Source organism: Nicotiana sylvestris, chromosome 2 (genome assembly GCF_000393655.2).
Source record: "Nicotiana sylvestris chromosome 2, ASM39365v2, whole genome shotgun sequence".
In the NCBI taxonomy this organism is placed as follows: Eukaryota; Viridiplantae; Streptophyta; class Magnoliopsida; order Solanales; family Solanaceae; genus Nicotiana; species Nicotiana sylvestris.
The window spans coordinates 39,784,867-39,797,540 of NC_091058.1; the positions used below are offsets into that span (position 1 = coordinate 39,784,867).

Below are 12,674 nucleotides of genomic sequence, written 5' to 3' on the forward strand. Positions count from 1 at the left end.
TGAAGTCCAACTGCGATGTACACAAATTCAAGACAATAACCTTCTTCAATTAAATAGATTCAGCATAGCAAGGGAATGGAAATAGAATAAGATTGCAATCAGAATCTTCCAATTTTTCCTTTTTCCTTTTTCTATTAGAACTTTATTCTGCTCAAGAAATTAGGATGTTCACTAACCTATGCATCCCTCAAAGATAAGATTCCATAAAATAAGAAAGTACATATAAATTTGACATTCTAGATAAACCTGTTTCTCTTGCAAGAAACCTATAAATCCCAGGTCAAAACACTTCCCTGTTTCTCTTAGTGTTATTAAGAAAGTGAGCTACTCAATCTACTGGTGGCCATTTTATTATCCACGCATAGATGACTTGTAACAATGATAAGATTTTTGAAAATTATCGACCGTCATTCACTGATCAGATACACTGCAGTTACATGGTTGAGACCTCATACAGATGGGGTGAATGCTTAGCGCTGGAGTGCAAGTTTAGCGCTGAGTCGAGGGAAGTAGGCAGGGACGTGAGGCTTGGATCACAGGTCATCCCCAAGAGATATAGCTTCAAGTATCTTGGGTCGATGATCCAGGGGGACGTAGAGATCAATGAGGACGTCACTCACCGTATAGGGGCGAGCTGGATGAAATGGAGGCTTGCATCTGGAGTCTTGTGTGACAAGAAAGTACTCAAAGGTAAGTTTTATTGAGCTGTGGTTAGACCGGCCATGTTGTACGGGGTAGAATGTTGGCCGGTTAAGAACTCCCATATCCAGAGGATGAAGGTAGCAGAGATGAGGATGCTGAGGTGGATGTGCGGGCACACTAGGATAAACAAGATTAGGAATGAAGATATTCGGAGGAAGGTGGGCGTGGCCCCTGTAGATGACAAGATGCAGGAAGCGAGGCTTAAATAGTTCGGGCACGTGCGGAAGAGAAACCTTGATGCTCCGGTGAGGAGGTGTGAGCGGTTGGCCGTGGTGGGTACGAAAAGAGGTAGAGAGAGACCTAAGAAGTATTGGAGAGATGTGATCAGGCAGGACATGGTACGACTGCAGATTTCCGAGGACATGACCCTTGATAGTAAGGTCTGGAGGTCAAGCATTAGGGTTGTAGGTTAGGGGGTAGTAGAGTTTTCCTTACTTCATACCGGGGGTGAGGCGGGGTTGGATTAGGGTTGATCTTAGATGGCTTGCAGTTTATGTTGAATCCACACTATCCTTGCTGTTTATCTTAGCCCCAGGCCTTAGTTACTCGTTACTGTTATTGCAAGTCATTAATTATCTTTTGGTTGTTATGCTTCTGTTACTATTACGGTTTCTACTGGAGTTACTAATGAATTGTCTTTCTTTTCTGAGCCGAGGGTCTATCGGAAACAGTCTCTCTGCCCTATCGGGGTAGAAGTAAGGTCTGCGTACACATTACCCTCCCAGACCCCACTTTGTGGGATTTTACTGGGTAGTTGTTGTTGTATATTTTCTAAATGCATATGCAATATTGATGGAGCTTCTGACGACAACCCTGGATTATGTGAATACTGGTTCATTATCAGAAATAGCAATATTTACTTGATACGTGCTTCAACAACATTACTTTGCTAGCTTTAAACCAACTTTCCAAAGGCTTCGTTCATTTATAATGCTGCACAATGGTGAGGACAAAATTATTGTTGACGCTGATAGGATGCTGAACAAATATCCTCAATAGGAAATGAGCACCCCTATAGCCATTGATGAATTTGACTGAACAAATATTGGGACTCACTAGGCATATCGTGGTGCAGATTCAACATTATCTGTGGAGTGGCAACTCAATGGCTGATTATCTGGAGACATATGCAGTTAACATGTTTTCACGGGATTTTGATAAATTCATGCAACTTCAGTCTCATGATCGTAAATTGCTCAATGTGACAAGCCTGGTATCCCTTATTTTAGATCTTCAATTAGGTAATAAATTTTCAGAGTATTCGTTTTACTTCTATACAACTTTTAGTTCAATCACTTATTTTGCAATATAGCATGTGGAGGATAAAGCTAAGACTTATAGTGTGTTTTCTTAAATCCTCTCCACTCTGGTTTCCTTCGTTTTTGCAAAGGGAAAACCTCTTTCAATCTTCTCTATCCTTGTTTGCTTTCATCTTTGCAAAGGAAAAACCTCTTTCTCCTGCAACAAGATTTGGTAAGGTATGATGCAATGTCCTGCCTTATTCTGTAACACCTATTACATTACCTCTTATTTTCTGTAATAAAATATCCCCCATAGAGCTACAAAATGTGAGTAGATGGCTCCCTAAAGATAAAATTATTCATCAATCTATACTTCATTGATAGTTTGACAAAGATTCTAGAGTTTGCTTTCATTTCACTTTTAAATTTCATTAAGATTTATGTCCTAAAACACAGTTATCTCCTTCCCCAATAGTTTAACCTGTTCCTTGTGTTTACTCAACTTTCAGCTCATACGGTTATGGATTTCTTCAGATCTTGGGCTGACTACCTATATTTGGAAATGAATAACATATGTATTCACAATAGCGACTGAAATATATATCTCATTTAGTGCTCTTCAGGTGATCTCAGTATAAGCAAATTGCCAATATCTGTACATGGACGGATTCTAAGATGCGAAATTTTTATGAGATACTTGAAATCTAGTAAAAGTTCGACTTCTCTTTCAGCCAGAGATCTGCCTACAAGAGTAATCTAGCTCAAACATCACTTTAGTTTGTTATTAGCAGCAAGGTCATGTTTGGCACTTGTGAAGTCGATGCTTCTTCACCCGAGGAATGCAAGGAAAAGAGATTCTTTGCGATTGCATTCGAACATTCAGCAGCAAGCTCTGCCTGAAACTACATGGGGTTAGTAGTTATACGTATTTAACTACTCAAGTCTTTTCTGCAGCATGTACACACACAGAGAGGAGAAAAATACCTCTATGTTGCTAGTTGGTACCTCGTCATCAACTCAGCAGCGAATTTCTGAACCCTGTGTATGTTCTAGGTGGTGAAGGCATACATGCCCCTTTTTAGACTAAAGAATTGAAAATTGTGAAAAGGATAAGGTGTGACAATAGTTCAGTAATAAGGATATCTTCTCTTCATAAATGGGATGGTTAAGCAGCAGCAGCTTATTGTTGTTCACAACAGCACGAACTAATACTTCTTTTGCCTCCTCCTGCTTTTTCCTCAGCATGCTGCACATCTGGAAACATAATAAACTATGATCTGGCATGACACTTTCTCACCTGCCTCAGTCTAGGCCTCAACAAAGAACAAATTGTTGCTTGCTCGGAGAAAAAGGAGCTAACTAAGTTGAAGCATATAGAATTATTGCACCACGTAACCTTTGAATTTTCAATTATCGGCTTGAAAGCATTAATAGAGGGTGGGATAGGACACTAATTAATGCATCCGCCAATTGGCTTCGGGGACCCAATTTCCATTCAGCTTATATAAGAGACATATAAAACTTCCACCAACAAAATCAGAATATCCATCTAAACTGGCTTGTAATTCTCGTGTCCATTTTTTTTTTGTCAAATTCATGGATGCCTCTTGGAATTCCGAGGTGCAGTTAAAAAGAGCGAACCTGATTTCGAGCATACTGAAGGTTTCACTAAAGTGGAACTCTAGCTAAGATTGATACAATGAAAAGGATGTTAAGAAAATTCAGATCCAAATACATAAACCTAAAAGGAACTACTGTAACAATTTCTAGGACCAAAGAGGACATGTCTAAGTAACCAACAGAAAACAAGTTGAGGAGAATGCAGCATTTTTTTCATTGTTCGTGTAGCCAATGTAAAATGGGAAGGTGGTAGATCTCATGCAATTCTAAGTCTCATAGAAACTTAAAATTTGAAGTGTATGCTGTCTGGTTACTTGTTTAGAGTAGAAAAGTACTGGCTGAACAAGCATTTACCTTTTCCACAATCTATAGCAATGATTTACTTCATGACTTCTCATAATATCTGAAAAGATACTACACCAGCAAGCAGAAAACAAGGAAAAACCAAAAATAGCGAGGAAGCACTCCGTACATCATCGAGATCCTTTGAAAGAGCCTCAGCCTTCTTTATGTTGTCATCATCTTCTATCTCAAAAGGGCGCCCTAACTCTTTGATGTTCATCTCCATAGGAACATCACGTGAAGAGATTTGGCAATTTTCATAATCACTCGTCTTATTACCATTTCCAGAATGTTCATGATCATTAACCTATCAATGAAGAATGATGGAGAACTTTAAAAGGTTGACATGCTTCTACGTTCCTATGTATGGGAGACACTTCGGAAACTATATCAAACATCTATATCTATTCTTTTTCTATCAATCACCTGTTTGTGCCATATCTTTTCTGTACCTTCAGAGGAGCCCCTGTAGAATTTTGAGGAGTAATCACACCTAAGTTCAGCACTGATGAATAAAAGATGTGCATTATCTAATTTTACAGAAGAACCTGCTTTCACTGGGTGAGTGCGAAAGACGCTTTGACGGAAGTAGGATCGTCAAATCCAAATTCGTCTGCATTAGGTGATATCACAAGTGACAAAGTCCCATACTTGTTATGTGACTATGCAGAAAAGGTATTCTTTTGCAAGGGAAAGCGGTGGAGAAAAGGAAAACAGACCTCTGGTACTTTCCTCTTGATGGATGAGTTAGCAGGCATTTGCTTCAGCCTCTCTGTACTATTATTGTCTTTGGCTTGTAAAATAGCTTTAAAACCACCATGCTGGTTCACAGTTTTTGAGGATTTCATATCTTTTTGCAACACTGTCCGAGATATCTCAGGCTTTGCACCAAGTTTTCTGCATTAGGAGCATGTGATTGATTGAAAGATTTCAGAAAGAAAAAAAAGAAGTCTCCATATTTGAAGACTTTGACAGGTAGAAGAAAGAAATCAGTATGGTACGCTGAAATTTTCAGTCTAGATGTGTCTAGAGTCCTCCTGGCAGCTTTAATAGGCAGTGTTTTGTCTCCTTCGTTGAGAGTATTCTTTGCAGTTGGAATAGGAGTCGTGTTTCTTGGTACAGCAATGCTGCATGGGGTGGACGTAGTTGTCTGTTGACTTTTGCTAGGAGGACTTACCCGGGAACTGAAGGAAAACATGCCAACGATTTTTTTGGTTAGAAAATATTTCTATTTTCATCGATCAAGAGAGGCACTTGACTGGAATTAAGCACAATATCAGAGCGTTGTGTCTATGGCTTAGAAAAATGGCATTATCAATCATAACATATAAGATGACTTCTTAATCTACTGAGAATGCCAAACAATATCTTATATAACTAATAGTTTTGGATGAAGTGATCTCCATATACAACAAACATGACTAGTTTAAGAGAAAAAGTTCAAACAAGTGAATCAGATAAATATGTGAAATCTTTTTAGGTGCAGGCATCCAAACAGAAACAATACTGCAAAAGATACCAAGAAACAAGATCAGCTAAAGTAGTCCATGCATGCTAAGAAATGTTTTCTATGCATTTCAAGCATTTTACATGGTGAATTCAATGGCATATCTGTTGGAAACATCAATCTGATGGGCGAGAAGGCGAGACCTGAAAGTAAAAAGATCTTTAGTGCTTGCTTTGCTTTTCTCGGGAACAGATTTTCCTTGTTCTGGTTTTTGTTCATTTGGCCTCAAAGAACCAATCAACGTTCTTATGTTTTCCTCACCATCCGACTGGGAGCCCTTCCTAAAGTATTTGGGTTATCAACAACAGAAATTAGAATTCTTGCATTTACCATGAAATTACAATCAGGTAAAGTAAAGTGAAGCTTGAAAATTTGAGCATGATACAAATGTAAGTTACTAAAAACTTACATAGTAATGCCTAAAATCTGGTGGCTCTCCTGACTTCCTGTCTGAAGAGGGTTAATCATTGGCAGTGATCTAGAGTCCGGGGGAAAACCAGCTTTGCTCCCAGTTTCATCATCTTTGTTATCTTGAGATCTGTATTAAATTGTATCATACAAACTATTACAAAAATTTGACTAGTTTACACCATTGGCTTACATTATTTCATCTGAAGGACTCCGTGTTATGGAGCCAACTCTCTTGTTACCAAATGCAGAAGCTTTTGTCTCAGTCAATGATGTTGTCTTCTGCATCTGAGCTGCAGGTTTAATTGATGGCATAAAAAATTTTGACCTGATGACACCAGTGTCTCTTCTTTTCTCTGCTGTCAAATCTTCAGCTACTATTCCACTGCGACAATTTCAGAAAAGGCAAGTGCACCACAATTTCATAATATGCAGGAAAGAAACTTATTTTACACTGTTCTCTACGAAAACTCAGCTTTGCAGTTCCAAGTTAGACATCATGGACAGTAATGCTGAATGAACAAAAGGGAGATGGTCCGTATGACCTACTTGCTTAAAGAGGATGTAGAAAGCTCAGAAGTTGGGTTCTGAATCTCGTTAACGATTTTCACGTCTTGCATTTTGTTTTCTATAGCATTTGTAATGTACATACTGTTGGAATGTGTCTCAGTCCTGTCCTTATTGGTCTCCAAAACATGCTTATCGCTTTCAAGGATGCTCTTTTCACTAGCATTCTTCCTTGATGTTGCAACATCCTCCAAAGATGAACTTTCTAAAACTGTCTTCTCATAGTCTGTGTCTGAGTCCAAAAGCACTTTTTTGTTGACGTCATCCGTAGCCACAGAATTAACATGTTGCTGTAAACCAGAAGAAGTATCCTTCCTTGATTCACTCGGTGATATCAAAGAAGTTCCCTCCTCTACTTGGCAAACTGCTTCTTGAGTGCTGGTAGATATTTTTTCCTGTAACGAACTTTTTGCTTTCTCCAGTGCAACTTCACTGCTAACTGATTGCAACTTTGAAGTGTCGTTATTGCTCATAGTATGGTTTGAAGGTAAACTATGTTTAGTGGTGTCATGACTTTTATCTGTGTTAATATGAGTATCAATAGTTAAATTCATCCCAGCCTCTGATGCACTGTGTTTCTGGGCTGTCCTGTCCTCTAAAGAACCAATGTCTTCATTCAGATGACTTCCAGAGCCTTCATTACCACTTTTCTTAGAAGTACATTCCTTTTCTTGGCTGTTCTTTGCCTTTTCTCTACTCTCCTGGCTTGACCCAAAACTGAAGCTATCCTTTTCTTGGTTGTTCTTTGCCTTTTCTCTACTCTCCTGGCTTGACCCAAAACCGAAATTATCCAACCTGGACCAAACACAGGTGGGGATACTCCACTTAGTTACAATGGAACTACTGAGTGATATTGATATTCGATGAACTGAAGCTAGAAAAATATGGAGCACAGTAAAAGGAGCATAAAAAGCAGTACATACTCAAAATCAAATGAAAAATTGAAGTCATCTCCCTTCTTTTTGTTGCCAGCACCATTGGATTCTTTCTTTGATGTCTCCCTTGATTTTCGATCCTTTTTACATGGGGAAGAGATATCAAGATCTGGCATGTCAATGTTGAAGGATGATATCTTGCCAAAATCACTATCAAGGCTGAAATCCATATCCCTAAAGAAAGTTCAATGCCAGAATTAGGTAATGTGTCATTCCTTCTCTGTTCAACATTCTATAGCTTGTCCAGAATCAAGTCTGGAAAATTGTTTGTCACAAATATACTGCGAATTTTTAAATAGAGTAATACTGTAAAAGAGAGACAGAGAGACTTGCAAGTTAATGACAGAAACCTTAGATCCAAGTACCAACAAAAAAGTGATTGACGAGATAAATGAAAATAATAAATGCGAGTATTCTGATGCAGCAGCTTAACAAAATTAATTAATTATATAATTAGAAATAACAACACAAGGCTATGCAGAGGTTACTCTTTGTCAAAGTTGAATGTCTTTTTCTTATTTTTGGATACAGGCCCAAAGTCGAAATCCATCGCATCATCTCCCATAGACATCGATTTCAATGACTTAAGAAAGTCATCTCCCATATCCAGATCTGTCACAACATAACGTAAATAGTAATTATCCAAGTTGCAGGTGATTGAAAATTCCAATATCTGCTATACTCGAGACGTATAAAGAAAGGCACGGATAAACAAAAACTCATCGAATAATTATCTGGGATGAAGAATGTATCTCTATTTACTTTGTTCCTCCACGATGTATACTATTGGACATTTTGCACGTTACAATCCATCAAGCTGCCATACTTCAATGTGGCAATCCTATTTTAAGGACTGATGCCAAATACTGTTGATCCTGACATTTTCATTTTCAAAAATCTTTTTATCTGAAAGTTTCTTGTATACAAGTACCAAAAAAAGCATTGTGAATCTCATCCAGATTGTCTTTTGTAATTTTATTTAAAACAGACTTGGTATTAGATGACATTACTGTTTAAGGAAGCTATCTATTCTAATAGGTATTTCATGTTGAAATCAATTTTTCTTAAGCTTTAAAAAGTGCATTTTTCAGTGGTTAATTCTACAAATAGGTTTACATCCTAGTATGAACCTAAAAGAAACAGTAAGTACCAAGTAATGGATCTTTCTTCTTTGATTTGACAGTCGAAGATGCTCCCTTCGAAGATTCTGCCATCTGCATAGAAAGATTGATTTTGTACTTAACTGTGGCAGGCTCTTAAAGGGCATCAAGAAGGTAGGAAAAAGAGCAGTAATTCGAAGAGAACATATCACAGAACTACAAAACTAGAAGCAAAGAACCATAGATCTTGCACAGTCTCTGATAGTTCCAAATCAGACTTTTTTAAGTAATAAGTAGTTTGATGTAAGACAGTTATCAAGTCATAAAACATAAATGGGTCTTTCAACATTTTTGCATCAGAAAACAGCTGCAATATGGTATATGGAATCAAAGCATCATCTCCTAGGAAGGATTGACCAGTCCAAGCACTGATTTATTTTGCAAAGGAGTCAAATACACAGCATCATGAAGAACACAAATAGAAAGGTGGAACAAAAAGGAATGCGAGAGTAAATCTACAAGCACACTCATTTTATGCAAAATTTCATTAAGTTCCCTCTGCCTGTAATAAAATATCTGAATTAAATATCGAACTTTGGAAGCGAACTTTTTTAGTAAATACTTTTAAGGGGTTGGAGAATTTGCAATACACAGGACAATTAAGTGCTATGAAATCTAACCAAACAAGATAACAACATATTCCAGAGGCTATTTGAAGGCAGTATGACACAAAAAGAGAACCATATGTATATTTTCTCAGAGTCTTATATCTCTTTTCAAATCTCAGAGCTAATATCAGAGTTCTGTTTTAAGGCTCCAACCAAAGCACACTAGTCACTGTTCACTTAGCCAAGTGGAGATTTGCCTCTGTAGGATCAGAAATTAAGTTTTCTTCCCGTTTCGAAGGAGATTCTAAATGATTAACTAGTGAACGCAAAAGAAAAAATGTATAAATTTAACGACAGATGATAAATGAGATCTTTAACAACTCACAATTAAACCTACTGTCCGAATACAATAACAAGGCTATGAGAAAATAAATTGCATTCTAACCTATATTGAAGCACACAATATACATGCACTATCTATAACAGTGAAACAAATACTACTTGGAGTCTCTCTCTCTCTCTCTCTCTCTCTCTCTCCCCCTCCCTCCCTCCCTCCCTCCTGAGCTATTCAAGTATATTTATCATCTTAGAATACATATCTCCGTTTTTCTCTCCAAAAGTTTCAAATCACAGCATAAATATACTCAAATTGATGAATCGAAAATAAATGACAGCAAAAATGTCTCATAAACATGAGGATTAGCAAATCAATACCATTAAAATTAACGTCACAAGTAGAAGGACTTGATCTCTTCACCAATTCATCAACGTTACAAAGTTAAAGTTATTCACAGCTCAGATATTGCGAAAATGGATAATAAATTGCCAAATTTCCTCGATTAAACATTTCACAGTTTGATACGTACGAACGGAATCGAAGTAAAATAAAAAATAATCCGAATCTGCGAAACCTGGTGAATGTGTACGATCGAATGAAATGGACGACTTCAATTTCGATTCCCAATTATTTCGAAAGCTTGGAGTTTCGATCGTTCGCTTTCCCTTTGCTTCTGCGTATGCGGAGTGAAGAGAGATAAAAGAGAATGTGGGTTTGAAATGATAGTTATGCATTCGCGCCTGAATTGGGTTTATATAGGCGGACACGGCAAGGGCATTATTGGTAGTATGATATAACTAGGGAATTTTATTCATGGATATGACAAGGGAAGGAAGTTAAATTTTGTACGCATTATGGTGCGTGTGGAGTATGATGTAATTCATTGTCTAAAAAAATGTTTTCTTTGAGAAAATGATTTTCTATGAGGGATTACGAAAATTATTTTTCAGGGAATCGTCCTTAACCAAAGAAATATTTTATTTTAGATATCTTTTTGTAGTTCTGAATTACTGCAAACATTACTATAACGAGTTGATGATAAGAGTTGATTAACCAAAAATATAGTGGTTTAAAGAGCCACTTTGTCATTTACATATCCAATGTATGTATATTAAAAGCACACTGTTATTTCACATTAATCCTAAATAAAATATTTCTTCTTATGTTCTTACTTTATTTTTGGATCTATTATCATTTGAATTTTGAAGAGCTAAAGAAGTGTTTATCCAACCACAATTTTTTTTTAGATATTTTAAAATATTTTGAATTATTAGCCATTGTTATTTACAGGGAGTGCTTTTTATGATTTTTTAAATATAATTATTCATGTGATTATTAATACATGATCCAAAATAACAAGCAAATAGTACTGTATTATCAATTCATAATAAGAAGAATTAGTCTTCACTAGTGTCATTCGAAGAACAAAAGAAAATGTTTACTACTAGTATATATTTAGAGCCCGTTTGGACATAAGATTTTTTTGACTTTTTTTTCGAATTTTTTTAATTTTTTTTCGAAATCAGTGTTTGACTATAAAATTTTTAATTTTCACTTGAAGATAAATTTTAGAATTTTAAAACTTCAAAAACAGTTTTTCAAAATTTTTCACTCAGGCCACTCACAAAAATTCAAAAATAACCCAAAATTATGTTTATATTCAAACATAACTCTAATTTTTAAATACAGTTTTCGCTTGAAAAAAATTTCACTTTGATGTAGCCCAATGGCTAGAGGCCTAGAGCTGAGCTAGCATCTTGTAGCTTCTTGTGGACTGAAATTTCGTCGACGAGTTCTTTTGGAATGGTATAATTAACTAGTGGCAACAACGTTAATAATGTTAAGAAATGAGAGCAAAATAGAACAATATAGTAATAGAGACAAGATGTATACAAGGAGAATGTAGAAGTTATCTTATTCAAGTGTGTTTCTTGTGTGTACTTCATAGGATAAAGAATACCCTATTTATAGGATATAAGATACATGAAAAGTTACAAGAATACACCTAAAGGTTACAAATATTAAGTGATGAATTAACTAAATACATGAACTCAAATGGTTCATGGAATATGGATGTTTAGGAGTATTCAATGGACATCCACTTTAATATATTCATAACATTCCCATTTGAATGTCCATCTAAAAGATAATGTGCCTCGTTAAAATGTTACTAGAAAAAAAAACCAGTGGAAAAAAGTACAGTGTAGGAAAAAAAGTACATACATCTTGTAATACGCATTGAGTGTTGCCTCATTAAAAACCTTACCAGGAAAACCAACTTGGGACAAATCTTGGTTAAAAGAAAAAGAGTACAACGTGTGTCACACCTCCTTTTTACATACCTGAGAGGGTACAAGGAGTTTTTCCAATTAAAGGACAATCGAAACGGGATTGGTTTGATTATCTCAGAGTCGCCACTTGGGAGATTTAGGGTGTCCCAAGTCACCATTTTTAATCCCGAATCGAGGAAAAGAATGACTCTATATTACAGTCTGCGTACCAAAAATCCGGATAAGGAATTCTGTTAACCCGGGAGAAGGTGTTAGGCATTCCCGAGTTCCGTGGTTCTAGCACGGTCGCTCAACTGTTATATTCGGCTTATTTATCTGATTTTAAATACAATATGGACTTACGTGCAAAAATTAATTTTAAACCGCTTTTATCATTTACTGTTATTTTATAAGACTTGCAACGTTGTGAAAACATATCTCGAACCACGTTGCATCAATGCACCCGTGATTGTTGACATATTTCGACTCGGTTGAGATTGGGATTTGGGTCACATAAATGTGCACCCGAATTAAGGAGAATAAATTATTAAGACGTGCCTAAAGCAACTAGCGTATTTATTTTGGGAAGGACCATGGAATTTTACTAAACGGTCCATCCCGAAGTCCAAATAATTCTTAAAGCAAACATTCATTGAGGGCCCCGCAATTGGTATTTTTATTTGGCGAGGCTCATCTCATTCTTATTTTTTTTTAGATGAATTTGCAACGTTATGGACACGCACCTCGAACCACGTCACAATCAATGTGCCCGTGATTAGAAACACGTTTCGACTCCGTTGAGATTTGGATTTGGGTCACATCAATGTGCACCCGAGTTTACGGAAGTTGAATTATTAAAGGCGCGTCCTAAAGAGTCTAACGTATTGTTATTTTGGGAAGGTTGTGAGATTTGCTAAACAACCCGTCCTGGAAACTAGATGCTTCACTAATATACATTTAACAAGGGCCCCGCATCTGCGTTTTGTTTATTTTTATCGAGGCTCATCTCGTTGTTATTTTTAAAGGATATCCTATAG

At 36.6% G+C, this 12,674-nt stretch overlaps 1 protein-coding gene across 4 annotated transcripts; it reads right to left on the reverse strand.

The window, feature by feature from the left end:
- Nucleotides 1–2,516: 2,516 nt before the first annotated feature.
- Nucleotides 2,517–10,126, reverse strand: LOC104249943 (uncharacterized protein At4g18490). Of its 4 annotated transcripts, XM_070167844.1 has the most exons (17): nucleotides 9,942–10,126; nucleotides 8,473–8,536; nucleotides 8,085–8,197; nucleotides 7,811–7,934; nucleotides 7,311–7,496; nucleotides 6,370–7,182; nucleotides 6,014–6,205; nucleotides 5,822–5,950; nucleotides 5,556–5,693; nucleotides 4,907–5,089; nucleotides 4,625–4,802; nucleotides 4,454–4,518; nucleotides 4,332–4,371; nucleotides 4,036–4,212; nucleotides 3,084–3,197; nucleotides 2,928–2,986; nucleotides 2,750–2,839 (listed from the first exon to the last, which is right to left on the reverse strand). In XM_070167844.1, the coding sequence occupies exons 4-16, from the start codon at nucleotides 7,924–7,926 to the stop codon at nucleotides 2,930–2,932; spliced, it is 2,388 nt and encodes a 795-aa protein (XP_070023945.1). In that variant the 5' UTR covers nucleotides 7,927–7,934; nucleotides 8,085–8,197; nucleotides 8,473–8,536; nucleotides 9,942–10,126; the 3' UTR covers nucleotides 2,750–2,839; nucleotides 2,928–2,929. The 4 variants fall into 4 exon arrangements, with proteins under 4 accessions (XP_070023944.1, XP_070023945.1, XP_070023943.1 ...); XM_070167843.1 differs by lacking the exon at nucleotides 8,085–8,197 and having other exon boundaries at nucleotides 2,517–2,845; XM_070167842.1 differs by lacking the exon at nucleotides 8,085–8,197.
- Between the last annotated feature and the right edge of the window lie 2,548 nt (nucleotides 10,127–12,674).